This window comes from Protopterus annectens, chromosome 13.part0 (assembly GCF_019279795.1).
Source record: "Protopterus annectens isolate FY-2018-M chromosome 13.part0, PAN1.0, whole genome shotgun sequence".
Taxonomy (NCBI): Eukaryota; Metazoa; Chordata; order Ceratodontiformes; family Protopteridae; genus Protopterus; species Protopterus annectens.
In genome coordinates, this window is record NC_056747.1 from 291479278 (window position 1) to 291496414 (window position 17137).

A 17137-nucleotide genomic window follows, 5' to 3' on the forward strand; every position below is an offset into this window, starting at 1 on the left:
CTAAGCTATAAATCCATGTATTGCACACTGGGAAAAGAAATGACATCCTTCTGACTGTCCAGCATCAATTTGGTTGAGCAGTTTGCATAATAACACTCATAAAACCAATCACCTTTTTGATGGTCAGTTTTTTCCCTTCACAGATAAATGTTAAACAGTCCTTTTCAGATTAAAATTATATATAGCCTTGGCAGGCTATTTTAAGCCTAGCCAATTACCCCATGTGAGAATCAAACCCTATACCTTATGTCTGTAAGGCAAACACCTTAACCATTATGCCAACATCCCATATTCCTATTTATTTGTATTTTAATGAGTAAAGTCCACTAGAGCCTTTCATTCTCTTCTTAATGGTGGCCGATTGTGGTATTTATAGTGGCTGTGGGAAATTTGACCAGGTGTCCTAAGAATCCTGCATGTTCTTTACTGAAAATGTATTGCTGGAGAGAACATGTGAATAGTACCTCAGTTTATACTCTATTTTAAGGGAATACTTTAGAAGTGCAGTCTCTTTCCCCATGCTGTTTTGGTTATGTATAAACCCTAAGCTATAAATCCATGTATTGCACACTGGGAAAAGAAATGACATCCTTCTGACTGTCCAGCATCAATTTGGTTGAGCAGTTTGCATAATAACACTCATAAAACCAATCACCTTTTTGATGATCAGTTTTTTCCCTTCACAGATAAATGTTAAACAGTCCTTGTCAGATTAAAATTATATATTTAAAGTATACAAGTTATAGTTAAAAATGGAGGCAGTGCCTTGTTAAAGGACTGCACGAGGCACTGGCAGACTAAGTCTATAAGGGAGTGGAGATGGAGTAACATGGAGAACTGCACTACAGACATTCCACAGACTACAGCACAAGGTTCTAGGGTCTGGCGAGTTGGGGTAATGAGTCCTAGAGCGTAACGGAAGACACCTGTAACATTACCTGAGATGAAGCACTTGAGTTGTAGGGGAAGATATTAAACAGTAAAGAGACCAGGAAGACTGCTAAAATGGGTTACAGTCTTTGGTGACTGAGACCACTAAAGCTCCAAAACATATTGTTTATTGCACATGAGCACTAAGGTGGTGTTCACGCAGTGTCGGTGGGACGACAGGTGGCATATTCGCCTTTGGTGCAAAAGGATGTAGATTCTATTCCTACACCTGGTAGATTGATTGCTATCACTGCAGTGCAGCATAAGGGGGCACTGCACTCCTGAGTGTGCCTTTCTTTGGATGAGGCATTAAACTGAGGCCCCATCTGCTTGGTTTGGTGGTAGCTTAGGTGGATGTAAAACATCCCACAGCATCTATTGCAAAGCATAGTGGTCCTTTATTTATACATAAAAAGAAATGTTATTTACAATGTATTTACAAATGTACAGGTATATAGCTATACAAATATATTTACACGTATTCATAATTTCCTTTACAATCATACAAAATTTTCATCCCTATTAGACCCCCACTCCTTTTTCTATAACCACCATCTGATTGCTAAAATCCATTTAATGTTAAATATAATTTCATTTATTCTTTCATTCCATATGACATAAATAACTTTTTATCTATTCTTTTAACACCATTCTTTACTTCTATTGTTGTAATACCCATATTTAATCATATTTTATCCATTTCTTTTATATCTTCAAAAAGTCTTCTCTACATAGTTTTCCCCATAACTTTTTTAATCTTTTATATTTCAAAAGTAATTGTTCCGTAGTTCCTTTTTCTTGACAATGTAAACATATTTTATCACTTTTTTTCTATAGGGCATATTTCCTTTTACTGGTAATTTATCTATTACGTCTCCACAAAAACTTGATATTCTACTTTCTGATTACACCATTTGGTTCTTATTTTATAGCTTTCATTTTTTTCATTCTTTAGATTTCCCCATGGTTTTACATAGTAATTTTCATCAACGCAGTCCACGTTTCTTTTTCTATATCATCAATTTTTATTTTCCTGAAAAATATTTTTTTTCTTACTAGACATTTTATTTCTTCATTTATACACTCTTTTTCACTTTTATTATTTTATTACCTCTGGTTATGCTTTTTATAAACACTGTAGTAAATTTTAACAAAAAAACAAAATGAAGTAGATGCAAATTAAGCCAGATGTGAGGGTGGGTGTGTTGATTCTTTTTTTGTACCCCCCCTCCCAACACAGAGACCACCACCATGTTTGGCATTTTGTTTACTGGATGGTATATGAACAAGTCTTATGCTGGAACTTAATAAAGGCCCCAGACCATAGGTTTGAGGAACCTGTAGCTCTCGAAGCATGCAAGTATACAGCCATCCTGAGCACATTGAAACTTCAGACCTAAACTCTCAAGAATGTTAACCGGTTTAAGTTATTGTTGATAACATTTATGTTTGATAATTGATACTGACATTTGAATTTTCTTTTATTTACACAGCTGAAATCTGTAAGGTAAATATATACAGAACAAACATTTATTTACCAAAGTTATGTCTGCAATTAACATTTAATTTTACTTGGCTTTTTATAACAGACTTACCATTATGTCATTTTTTCTGTTAAACAGGGAAAACTGCATAATGAATGCCCTTAGTCACAGCTCTATTTTTTTGTTTCCTGTTTCTGATTCCAAAGTCCACCAGATGTATTATTTACAAAAAAAATTCCAGATAGTCATCTTTTACATTTATTTTATAATTTTATGCAACAATTAAAATAGCATACAATAAGTACAAATGAAACAACAGCTCTGTACTGTTATCCCCTTGCAAAAACAAGCATAAAATAAATAGAAAAGAAAAACAAGGACCCTGTTGCTCACAATCCATATCCTGTAGCCAAATCTAAGAATTCTACAGGTAGATTTTTCAGTTGTTATTCACGTACATCATTCACTTTTTTTCAGACCATACAATGACCATACAAATGCCACTAATTCAGTAAACAAAAATATATGGGTGGTAACAAATTTGATTGCTGTGGTTCTAAAGCAGAATGCCAAACACACAAGCTGTGAGACACAGAAAAATGAAAAGAAAACTACTTTTTTCATGAAGACAACCCCCACCTCACACTGCATATGTTGTTGGGGTTCAGTTCCCATATACCAATCTAAATCTGTAAACTATGGCCGAAATCCTGGGGTCTCAACATTAGCTTTGCCATTCTTAGTTATTCTAGTTGCTGTCTGGTACTGTCACTGACGATAACCTTAAAAGTCTGTCTCTGGTGTGACTGCATACCTTAAAAATATACATACTAAATAAATAGCTGGATATCTTCTAAGTAATCTTATTGTTGCATCTCTGCCATGTTTATGGCATGTTGTACTTATTATTAGCTGACTGGAGCTACTCGTATGCTTTCTCCTGTAACCCTCAGTACTACCACATGGCTGGAAATGGCTCATACTTTGGTGGGCTAGGAAGGGGAAACATGGAAGAGAGCTAGCACTTAGTTGCATCAGACAGCAGTCCTGCAATTGCAGGGCTTTTCTCATACTCAATCCCCTGCATGATAATGTCATATCTGCAAGGCTATTGGACGACGAGGCATGTCCACCGAAATCATGGTCTTTACTATGGCTTAAGGAGCAATCTGCTCATATCTATATTGTCCTTTCCATTACATGATAGGCACACCCATCCTCTCCGTTACTCCATTAGTCAACCCAAGTCACTAATCAATCCCAGCTTGCCTGGGCCACAGTCAGGGACGTATCCCTTTCTGCCACTATTGTACCCATGGAATTTTTATTTCCTAGGGCTGACTTATAATTTAAATAGCAGTTTCCCGTCCAAGCTACATAAATTGACTACAGAGCTAGTAATGCAACTAGGTATCTCTTCTTTCACACTCAAAACAGTGATGATCACACAAAGAGCTGATAATGAAATAACAGTAGTATAATATATTCCACAGAAAAGCTTAGCTTAAACAATAAAACTAAGGAGATTTGAGATTTTTCTTGCACTTTTCCTTAGCTACAACTGTGACATTGTAACTTCATATTGAGAGCCATCCAGCTATTTATTAATAGAAAGGGGTGCATTCAGACTTAACTATTGAATAGTGCTTTATATTTCTGTGAAATAATATTTTGGAACCTTAGAATTCTTAAGCATGAAATTTAAAAAATAGTCAACATCTTGCATCAAATTAGGTTATCAAATTTGTGCCACCTCATAAAATGTATTTTGATAACATTTAGGTGTGTCTCCTTATCCTCATTGTATTCAAAAGCGGTTGTAATAAAGCTAAAGCTCATTTAATTGCATTGTTTTATTTTGACTCCTGTTTAAAAAAAATAGTTGAGTTTAACCAAATATAGTTGCTCTGCACAAAATTAGTTCTGTATATTTCTTGAGAGGTAAAATGACAATATTGTACTGTAACAGAAATGGAAAACTGTTGATAATGACAGTTCAAAGGATGAGTACAATGCAACCTGAAATGTCCACATAACACAGTTAATGGTGTGTGTGTGTGTGTGTGTGTGTGTGTGTGTATGTATATATATGTGTGTATATATATATATATATATATATATATATATATATATATATATATATATTTATACACACATTTACACATACAGTCATACACACGCACATACGCACATGCACACACACTTCCTTTACATATATAATGCACACATTTCATAACCTAATATGATGGGTATGGGGTCATATTTGGTCTTAATTTTAAAGGCCTCTTGTGTCTTTTCATGAATACTAGTTTATATAGCTGCAATATTCTGATTCAGAAGGATATAAAAAAATCATTAAAGAGGATTTGTGACTGCATCAACAGCAACCCTGTAGTGGGGAACACCAACTACTCTCTAAATCAAGAATTCTGTCCACTGTTCTTATACTATTTTAGTCTAAACATCAATTTAAGACTGAAACTCTTTTTAATTGCATTACAGATATGAAGGATTTTCTTTGAAGATTGAAACCATGGTTAACTATGCTCATTTTGTCAGGAAATAAAACTTTTTCGGACATTGTTGCAACCTGTTACATACCAGTGTAGCTGTCCATGCAGGAAAGGATATTTCACTGTGTTTTCCATGTACAGATATAAACTCAGTCTGATGTGTAGTTATTCTAATCACTGCCTCTTTTAGTAAAGCTGTTTTGATACTGTGATTTATAATTAACATGTTAAACAGAGCTATCATATGTTGTGAGCAGCCAGTTTGCTTTAGTGTCAGGTTAAGAGCATACATCAGATGCAGTCACGACAACAAACTAATACTGATTGGTTTACTCAGAGCAAGTTTCAGAGTTTAGTTCCATGCTGTTAAAAAAAAAATCCTGAGATTTTATTTTAAGCAAAGACTTTGGTAATTCACATGAAAAAACAGTATCAGTCAATAACACTCCTAGGCAAACATCCAAGTCTATCTGTTGTGCAAAACAATGCAGAATAATAAGGCATCCATTCTTTGCTCTGAAGAAAGGCTGCTGCAAGTGGCCATATTGTAAGGGCTAGAATCGGTGAGTAGCCATTACGAAGCATCCCGCACATTGCAGTCTCCTTTTCCTTCTACGCCTTCGCCAAGCGATATTTCTCTCTGAAACTGTCTGATGTTCCTAGAGCAGTACAAAATGTGTAAAAATTGCTTTAGTTTGAGAGTAATGTACTGCATGAAAGTTACTTTTCATATCAGAATATGTGCTTAGATATGTGTACTCAAAGAAACACTTTCACTCAAACAGGGCAAAGCTGCTCAGTTTAGAGTTAGCATAGCAGAACCATGTTTGTCCGAGTAAGAGACGATGTATGGGGAAATTAACTGTCATACTGTTCAATGCCAGTTACTTGAATGACATTATCAGAGGAGAGCTTAGTTACTGCAGGTTTTACAGAAAATAGGGAGCAGCGGATCATATGACTGGTAGCAGGCATAGTGTAGCATCACAATATAACTTATGAGTGGGACACAGAGTGCAGTAAAGAGAAGGAAGGGGTAAACTCAGCTGCTGGAGCTGAGAAAAGGGCAACCTGATCTGTGGCCTTAATTTACAACTTATAAAACAGAGGAAAGAAAAGGGGGAGGATGAAAGCACTGTTAGAAATAGTGAAATACCTTAGTTTGCTGGCAGCATATCAATGAGTGCTGATGCTAAGGAATCAGATGACGTACTAAAATAGGTACAAAATCAGCATAAAGCATACATCCTACCACAACTGGTAGGATAAGGTATTGGACCATAATCGCATTAACAAGGAAGGTATTAGAAAGTCAGAGGTTAAAGCAGCAGCTGGAAACAGTGATCATACTAAAGTACAGTTTGTTACCCCTGAAGTGACCAAGGCTATGACAAGGGCATAGGCCTGGGACTGTACGATGGTGGACAATGGTATTATAGCATAAAAGTAAAGCACAAAACTTAAAAATAGGAAGGAAGGAAAGGATGATGGGATGATTACAATGAGAGTACAGATGGCTGTGAGGGAGAGGACATGAGAAGGAGACTGAAAGGTGCAAAGAAGTGAGGGTGACTTACAAAATGGTGAGAGACCAGGGGAGTGGAATAGGAGATGGACAGCTAAGGCTGCTTAGCAAGCAAATGCAGATTTTGAGAAAGATGTAGTTAGGAGTGTCATATAGGTTTAAAATTGTATTTAAATATAGTAGAAAAAGAAAAGGAAGACCAAAAAGAAATACCACCAATGCATTAGCTAGGTATATTATATCCATATGTTCCACCAGGTTCTTTAAATTTTCTGTTTTACAGGTCATAAAACAGAATATAAGAGGTGGTGACATTATTAATTTTTCTGAGGCTTTGGAATATAAATGGATAACAGAACTGGATGCTGTACATGCTCCAGGATTAAATTCTAAAATTTCATTAAAACCTTGAAAAGTAGACAGTTAAGACATTTTATATATATATATATATATATATATATATATATATATATATATATATATATATATATATATATATATATATATTATAGTGGTACAGTAATAATTTAAAAAAATATTAAATAGAAGTTTATACTATAAGGAAATTTTGAAACATCCCAGGTCATGTGATCTGTATAAATGTTTTAAATGCTGGAGTCTTTGATATATTTCTGTTAAACCTGATAAAGCTTTTGTGAAAACACATTTCGGGGTATTTATAAAATCAAATTAGATTAAACATGGTATCTGATCTGGCTCTTTTTGAAAGTTTATATTTACTTTTAATCTGACTTAGCAACTGTGATTTCTGTTCTCGTAAAATGAAGACTAGTTGGATAAATACTGAAAAAATAAGCAACGGCTATAAATGATATTCACAGTCAGATTTAATAATGTAAAATAGTGCATCTGTTTTAGTGAAAGACAGCAGAATTCAAGCTGCAGCACTCAGGTGAAATTGATAAACCACAGGACATGTATATTCTGTTAGTGACCTCATACACTCATATGTAAGATGGTGGTATGCATGGTGAAGGACTGACTTTAGTAGATGCAGATGCCACTGCTGTAGATTTGAGGGAGGAAAAGGGAAACCTACACTGTCATCAGTCATTAAATGCCATCAATCTATCAACAAAGCAGCTGCAGTATGTTATTAATGGACCAAACAGTGAACAAATGCCAGCTATTCTGCAGCCACTGTTATAAGTCATTAAAACAGTTTAAAAGTTAAGAGATTAACAATAAATCAAATGCCAAATATCTTCATCTCTCTCCTTCAATTCATCTGTTCATAATTTGCCTTTAAACCAGCTCAACGATGAAACAAAACTGGACCACACACCCAAGCTGTCATGCTGTAATACTTTTGAATAAAAAGTCATCTGGAATATAGAAAGTCAAAGCAACCACGATACTGACAGAAGCAGCCACAAATTCACAAACATTAAACCCACATAAGTGCAAATTAATAAATACAACTTATAAATGAAAAAAAATCATCTGGTATTCAGACTCTGCCATCTGCTAGTCCTAGGTATGACAAGAGCTGGTATAAAATGAGGGTTGGAAAGGCTGGAAGCTGATTAACTTGCATACCTCTCAACCTCTTAGAGCAGGAAATGTGGACAAAACCATGAATAATGGTGGGACAAAGGCCCAAAAATAGGAAAACTTTTTAAATATTGCTCTTACAGACTTAGAATGTTGATAGAATAACATGTTTTGCATTAGCATGAATTTTCTGAAGGGTATACAGTCTGAAACTCAAATGTCTGTCATTATTTTCTGACTTCAACCCTGAATGACTTGCCAATGATTTTCCAGAAAATCCCAATTTTATGAGAAACAGACCAAAAATATGAGGCAAAAATCCGGACATTCTGCGAAAATCTGTACAGTTGAGAGGTATGATTACTTATCCCAAGGAAACACTTGCTGGAAACTGACTTCTTATTGAACAGTGTGACCCTTGGAAAAGGTTAGGAAGATGACACTGGCCACTGGGGGCAATAACCTTCCAAAATACAAACAGTGATGAATTGGAGAGAAGCCCAGAAGAGTGAAAGCATTTAATCTTGAAGCCTTGATACAGCATTCACTGCACAGAATTTGTCAGGCAGCAGAGGAATGAGGAAGTAAGACCTAGAGAGAAAGAAATGAGCTACCATTGATGATGGCTAACTATCAGTTAACTTTCAACTCCAACAACAACAGATCAGGTCATAACTGGCCAGGGCGGGTAAATAAATGAATTGACAGGGTAGTGGATTTGGATGGATAGTCAGAAAGGCAAAAAGATAAAATAAGCCTTAAAAGGAAGCAACACTTAATGTGTAGTATTACAGCTAGAGAAAACTGTATTTTCACTAATAAAACTTAGCAAAAAACAATTATTTCATACTGTAGCCCTCCTTTCTATTTTGTTCAGTTTTTTCAAATAGAATATTTTATTTTTAATACAAGAAAAAACAACGATAATAACATGGGTACTTATAGTACAAAATCTCTAAACATTTTGTATGGAACATACTGCTTAAGTGTAAATACAATACAAGAATTATTTACAACAACATACTCATTTCAAAATGATTGTTAATTGACATGGAATTGTCCCATTTAAGTAAATAATTTGTGCAGTTATAGAAGCAATGGAGAAGTAAAATAAAAGCAACTATTTATAGCTATTCACAATATGTCATCACCATGAAAACTTTTAGAGTATATATTTTGGAAATGGGGAATGATGAAACTTAAAAAATAACTTTGGCCTAAGTTAACTTCTACAATAATTTTGATTTATAGTTACAGTTTTGTTAGACTGGGGGAGGAAGAGGCAAGTTTTGTGTCAAAATTCAAAATTAATTACTATGGCATCCTTCGTTTCTGTTTTTTAAGCAGAGTTTCCAGTAATATACCCCAATACTTTTAATAATAGGATAATTTGTTTTTGTTTTTGATTACTAATTTATGAGAGGATATGTACTTCACAGCCATGTTTACAAAACCTCCCCAAGACACTCGTGTTCTGTCAACTCAGTTTTGAGCTATGTATAATTTTAATATTGCACAAATAGTGATCAGAAAAAGTATGACATAATAATCAGACAAATCAAAGTTTTAACGGATACAAAATTTCATAATCTTAATATGAATGAACAGGATTCTATTTCAGTTCAGGGGATTTTAAAACGTTTGTCCTACAAAAAGAAAATGATATTCATAGTATTCAAAGAAAATTCTGCAATAAAATATCAATATTCAATACTCTATTCAAATTTTTGGAGTGGAAAAAATAATGCTATTACTAATGAACAAAAAGTTCAAGCGATAGAAAACACACTCAAACTTACCCTTTTTAAAAACTTAATGTACACTCAACTTATGATTAATAATAATGCATATCTTACTCCTGGATTTCTAAATAAATTTAATTCATACTACTCAAAATATTGTCTCTATTGCCGATCAAAGATAGCAGACATACTGCATGTCTTTTCGTCTTGTACAAATATATATAAATTATAGTGCTCACTGAAAGTTAAATTGGGGAGAGTGGGATACGAAAAATCAACTTTCTTGGGAAGCTACAATTCTGCATATAACACTGAAAAATCTGTTTAAGCTTAAAAAATATAAAAAAACATATCTTGTTTAGTTTTTGCTTTATTTTTTAATGTTTGGTTATGAATTAGTGAACATCTAAATGAAGAGTGCTACTGTTAGATGTGGAACTACCGATGAAATGGCACCCTCATTTTACTGCTATAATCACTGAATAGCATCATGTCAAGGTCTTAAAAAATATGGTGTAAAGAATGATAGAGGGAACAAAAAATATGGTGTAAAGAATGATAGAGGGAACAAAAAATGTGGTGTAAAGAATGATAGAGGGAACAGTCTGTAGGCTATAAAAGAGAAAATCAGAGCGGAGGGGGAAAATCAGTTTTGGGGAGCAGTGAGGAGGAAGACACACACACACACACACACACACACACACACACACACACATACACACACACTACACACACACAATAAAACAGGACAAGTACAATGTCTCCTTATGACTTCCTTGTTTTGAGTTAACATTTTTATTCATACAGCAGTAGTATCATACAGACTAACGACACAAGATACCTACAAATTCACTCTTTGCAATAAAAGTATTCAGAAAAAAATGCTTACTTTCATTGTCTGAAGCTGAGAGAAATGTGAACTTCAGTTTTAAGCCAGGAAGCATGGATCAGTTCACAAACACTAGTGTGCAGTCCACCCAAAGCAACCAGAGTATGTCCATATCTCATGAAACCTGGGGACTTCTTAAAACACACGGATGACTTCTTGTGACTTTAGGTGTAATGACACTATACCTTCAGGGCAGTTAGCTCATGTAAGCATGCACAGGCCCAGATGTACTTGCATACTGTTTACAATGTTACCATCCACACAGATGGATAAACACAGACAAACAGAAACCCAATGGCACTCTTACTACTGTCAATGGATTTTTTTCTGCATGCAACTGAATATATTCACATAAGAAACAAAAACAGTTCTTATAAATTAAGCACAGGTTATTTCATTGGAGACAATTTACAAAGCAAGAGCTTTCACATCCTACAGAACAATTCATAATAACTTGTATTATACTTAGAGGAATGCATTACTACTGTTTGGTTAGCCACATTAAATATGAGGCTTTACAGTTTGTATCTGTAATGTGCCAATTACAAATATAATTTTGTATCATAACATGGCCATTTTTAGGACAGTTCTCACTTACAGTTACTGTAATTTTACAAATAAACCAGTCAGTGCTCTTCACTGGTTCTGTTTAATTAGCATACATAACTGACAAAGCTGTAAATAATTCTTGGTTTTGTTTCCACTGTAAAGTATTACATTATGCATATTGATATATAAGGAAGGTGGTTATGTCAGACAGAATGCTTATCAGTCAGAAAACAACATTCCCAATTAGGATGACATCACATTCCATATCCAATTTATAAAAAACAACAATGGATTTGAAAATAAAAACACAGAGGGTAATATACATCAAAATACTGACAAATCATTACAACTCAAAAACTGTCAGAAAGTTGTATAAAACAAACCAAATAAAATGCTACAAGATGATCCAGGCTATTTCTCATCACTTGTGAGTGATGAATAGTTGTATGGATCACTCGTAGGCCTTTCCCCCTCCTTTGTTGTGGTTTGCATCTCACTCCTGAAGACTGGCCATATGCTCCGAGTCAACTGATTACCCAGAAATTAATCCTTTTTCACCATTTATGAACAACATTTAGGCACACCTTATTAACTGTTTCTGCATTCCTTTCCTCCTCTTCTTTAGCCCCTTAGCCCCTTCAATGACCAAATGAGAAGTTGATCCTGAACCAGTAATAAAGCTGCGCATAGTTTCTTGCTGTAGTACTTTAGCAAGACATGAAGTTCTTGCCTCAACCTGGGGGCAAATTAATGGAGCCTCTACAAAAACATACAAAGAAACATGGACTCATCTTCACAGTTCGTGACCTTTAGTCAAATAAGGTGCAATGTTTAGACAAAACTAAGATTGTCCTTTAACTGCTGTCACAGTGTGGGACTTACAATATGTTCCTGTTCAGTCATTAATGTAAACTCCTGAGCAGAAATGGTAAAGTCCTTAAAAATTAGGGAAAAAGAAGAGAAAAGTTATAACTGAATGGCTCTTGATTCCATTAGGATGAAATGGCTCATTCTAACTGCTAGAATATTTCAGATGGATAAGACAGAGTAAATTACATCAATGGACTCTGTTAGCAATGCCTTGAAAGTCATCAGTATTATGTATGTACCCCATTCAAGGACAGTTAGCTCTGAAAGTTCATTGTTGGGGTAGAAGAAGAAAGAAGCTAGTATGGAGGCACACATAGTATCCCAGAGTTATAAGCTCTAGTTGCAGGTTTAAATACTTTAGTCCTTCAAGACAATCCATTGAGCAGCACTTCCTATCACCAGTGGCACCTAGTGATACAAATACTGGGTACCACCAACATCCCACATATTGGATGGGCATCAGTGAATCACAGACTCCTGGGTTAGCTTCCTTCTAAGTGACATGCTGTATTCTGGGTACAAGGAGACAATAGATGGCCTTGAACTTAACTTTGGATACATTTTTCTGAGAACCGACCTTCTGAATAAGATGTAAACCCAAGGGTCCAGTATCTGGTTCCATGTTGCCACCCGGATATAGATTAGCAGGTACTTGTTTGTTTCTGGAGGGAGGATGTCTTGAGGTACTCCTTGGGGAGGTGCCTGTAGAACAGTCTGTGCAATAAATATCTGTGAAGAAAGAATATAAAATGTTGGAGCACAAAATGGACTCACATACAGAGAAGCTTATGAACAATGGTGCAAGTGATTTTGCTAAAATAAATAAAAATAAAAAAATAAAGATTATAGCGTGCAGGCTGATTTTGAGTTAACCACACTCACAAAATGTCATCATGGTAGGTAATGGGCAATGATTTACATACATCTGCAAAGCATTCTGGATAAACAAAACAAATTTCTAGCTTCAGAAGTGTAGCTTCTTATTGTGGTTTCACTACTGCAATATCACGTGTTCATTTTCAAGTGTAATGTGTTTAACTTGCAAGAAGGCTTAGTTGAAAACTTATTTCTAGGAAGTAACTCCTACTGATGAATTTAGCATGGAAATATAGAAGATGATATAGTAAGGCATTGTGGATCTTTCATGATGTAATGGCAGCAGTTTTCATCTGTAATAAAATTTTCAGGGGGCTGGAGGTGCTAATCAATAAAAGACAATGCATAAAAACACTTTTTTCACCACAAACTGCATACTTATGTATTACATAGAAAATACCCAACTTCAAGGGTTTGTTACATGTACTTGTCTGAGAAAGAGACTGATACGCTTTCAGAAAAACTGCACCTCTACTTTTTATTTCATTCATAATTTTTCAGTCTTTACCACTTGTTAGAAATGTATGGGTTCTGTACTCCTCGGGTTCTCTCTGTCTGTTCTGGAGTAGACTCACAGGCATAGACCCTATTTAGGATCCGTTTTCTGCTGGAAGGGCTGCACACCAAACTGCATTAATGTACTTTGTAAGCCATTAAAGCAGATAACAGAGTGGGTGAAGCACACATCTTCACCCTGACTGGAAAATGAATGTTCTTCTGTGGGGTAGTAATGTGCAGGTAAGGCCAGGTAAAAAAACAAGTCCTCCACTTCTTGAAGCATATTAAGTTGCTGTGAAGCTATGGCAAAAAAAAAAAAAGAAAGAAAAAAAAATGGATGAATTTTTTAATACTTACTAAACCAGGGTTTGCTATTCAGTGAGCTTAAAATTAAAGGAAAAATGCAAATAAATGAAAAACAAGTAATCCGTGTGTACGTCTGCTCTGCATGTGAGAAAAAAAGACAGAGCGTAAGTGAGAGAGAGAGAAGAATGAAACTCTAATGACTGACATAATGATATGTCTTACAACTCTTGTCTACTCAGAATGATGATATTATTTGTTATGTCTTGTATTTCTGTTAAATTAAGCAAATTTATGTTAAGTAATATCACTCTAAAAACTGATTGCAATTCATTGTCAAACTTCAGTTTTCAAATGTTTCTATAAACACCTTTTTTTGGTGGTTCATTAAATTCCTATAAACAACAAATACACTAAAAGTATAAGTATTTTTACTGGACAATGTATTTGTATTACAGTCATTTATCTAGCTATCCATAAAACTTTGGACTTTCCTTCGAGTGGTTGAACTTAATATTGATTGCTTAAAATCCTTATTGCTTTATTTTAAATAAAATATTGAAACTATTACATTATAAATGTGCACATATTTGCTGTTCTAATGAGATATATGCTTTTCAGATATCTAATAGATGATTTTGCAACAAATCTGCCAGTAACAGTACTTAGCTGATCAAATGGCAAAAATAGAACAGACAGTTTGGCTAAGAAGTATCAGAAAAATAGCTCTGAAACAAACATGTTTTCAAATTAACCTTAAGACATCAATTTTTTGAATGATTAATTAAGATAGTTTTGCAAATTATTTTCCGCAGATGGTGGAGTATGAAGTGGGCAAGGTTGCAACTTATCAATCACAATGAGATGAACTGCAACTTGTACATTTTATTTTCACAGCAGAAATCATTGCAGTGCTGTTTCTTAGCATGAGTTCACTCTTTTTTAAGGTTTCGCTTTTCCCAAAAGTTATGCAGCCATGGAGTTGATATATGTTGTTGTGTCTTTCGGCTTTTCCCGGTTAGGGGTCGCCACAGCGGAACTCCGGTCCACTAATGATTGGCAGTAGATTTTTATGTGCCGAGTTGCCAGCCCTGACGCACAACCTTCAACAAAGGTACGCCCATTCACGGATGTCTCCACCCAGAAGACGCTCTGAGAATCGAACAGGACAACGTGTTACTGTGAGGCAACAACGCTACTGCAGCACCACCACTGCAGTCCGTGGAGTTGATATGTATATATATATATATATATATATATATATATATATATATATATATATATATATACATATATATATATATATATATATGTTTTTTATTTTTCTCCATTGTAAGTGCCTGCAACCCATGTTACAGTTTCGCACATACCCTTAAATATATATATATATATATATATATATATATATATATATATTTATTTATTTATTTAAGGGTATGTAAGAAACTGTAACATAGGTTGCAGGCACTTACAATGGAGAAAAATAAAAAGCAATGCTTTTTATTTATTTATTTATTTTTAAGGATTGGGGGAAGTTGCAGCTTCAGCCATTTGTCCTTGGATGTTAAGAACTTGGTAGTGTTGTATTGTGTCAGATTATTTACTTAGCTGTTTTCTAACAATTAAACAACATGTTTAGACTCAGAGTTATATATTACATCACACTAGTGCTAGATAAGGTTGCTAGTTTCAGTGTTTACATTTATCAACTGCAGAATGGATTATTTCAACATTGCCTCTCAGTTTTCCAGATATCTTCATTTTGCATGTTATTTTATTTAGTTACGTACTGACTTATTTACTCACTTACTGTTGCAGAATACATGTCCCCATGTGGAGATCTAATGGTCATACAGAGTACTATGAATGATGTTTGCTTTACATCTGTGCCTCACAGATGAAATCAGTTTCTCCTAATGTAATATGAGCCTTGTGGTATACAATAACTTTACCATGCAAAGAATAATATGCATTTCTATCACTGTACCTCTCATCTATCACAATCCTGCTGTATCCTCCATGGTGTGCAATTACAGTTATTCAACAAAATGAAAATTGGCATGTTGACATCTCTGCATTTTTATGCATTTGTTTGTTAACCATGTGACATCATGTGACACAAGCATCTCTTTTCAGGAGCAAACAGGATGCATTGTCTGTTTAAGTGAATGCTGGTTCTCAGCACAATAAATGACACTGCGCCATTTGTTCTCTTTATGGGACACTTATAAATACATCTGTGAAAGAATGAAATGCTTCAGCCAGGACTTGAGATTGCAGCTGAGAAAGGTTAAGGTAAAGTCTTTTCCTGATGAAATTATGGCTTTATTATTTTGTTGTCCAAAACAATCAATCGCATGTTATTTGTTTTAGCTCAAAGGAAAGACTCCGGCTCACAAAACGATGCAATATCCATGCATCTTCATCATGGTTAAGTGCCCATAAGTATACATTTTTGGTTGATTTTCTTAAGTTTTTGGCTTGGAATGATGATGATTCACCCACCAACTACCTGAAACCCCTCCATCAAAAAAACTGTGGGTTTAGGAGTCAGAGAGTTGATTTGTGTCTCATTGTGTGTGGCCTCAATGGCAAATGAGATAATTCAATTCTACCATATTTCTTCCTATCATATTTAATACTTTTGCTGTAAGTGAGGATGAGAAGAGTAGCTTGGCAGTGCTGAAAACTAAGTTCCGCACATACAGTGAACCAAAAAAAACCCACTCCATGTTAGAAATGTATTTATTTACCGGAATTGAGGACAAGAAACAATTTATATGAAACTGATTTGAGACACATGACTTTCCAGTTGGAAACCTATGTGATCCTCTGATAAGAGGCAGAATTTTTGTGACATTAATGCTAACTACAAAAAGGTACATTGTTGAAAGAATAAAGCATAAAACGTGAATAAGCCATCGATGCGTGTAATGAGTAAGCCATCAACTATGCAGTTAAAATCACTGACTGATGGCAAATGAGTTTATCTAACTGACATAGAAATTGAGAATAAGAGAAAAAAAGCAGAAAAATCTGTAAAATAATTAAAACAAAAATATATGGGACTATAAATGGCAGCAAAACATACTGTCCAAGATGGCATCTAGTAAAAAAAATTGTATCAAGAAACTGCAGTGTGCATATCGGAGAAGCAAACATGAACAGAGGTAATGCAAAGCAAAAGACAATTCCCAGGATGAGTAGTGTAATAGTCTATTATGGCATCGCCATACCTATCAGCATTCTCATCAATAGATCCATCCAGGAATCTTATGTTACCAAACTATGGCGAACTGCCTACATTCTGCCCCTTCATAAAGGAGGCAAAAATAATAGCATTTCTAACTTCTGCCCAATAGCCATTCTTTCCCCAATTTCAAAAGTACTTGAAAAATGTATCCACCTGCAACTCATGCCCCACCTCCTAAATAACCATCTCC

At 34.9% G+C, this 17137-nt stretch overlaps 1 protein-coding gene across 5 annotated transcripts in view; it reads right to left on the bottom strand.

Moving 5' to 3' along the window:
- Positions 1-4603: 4603 nt before the first annotated feature.
- TBXA2R (thromboxane A2 receptor) overlaps positions 4604-17137 on the bottom strand; it is a 254737-nt gene continuing 242203 nt past the window's right edge. For 2 of the 5 annotated variants that reach the window (XM_044053864.1, XM_044053861.1), the window contains exon 3: positions 8300-12746. In XM_044053864.1, the coding sequence (XP_043909799.1) occupies positions 12477-12746 (270 nt within the window). In that variant the 3' untranslated portion in view covers positions 8300-12476. Of the gene's footprint in view, positions 5587-8299; positions 12747-17137 lie in introns of those variants that run through there. The other 3 variants (XM_044053862.1, XR_006362556.1, XM_044053863.1) reach the window with 3 other exon arrangements.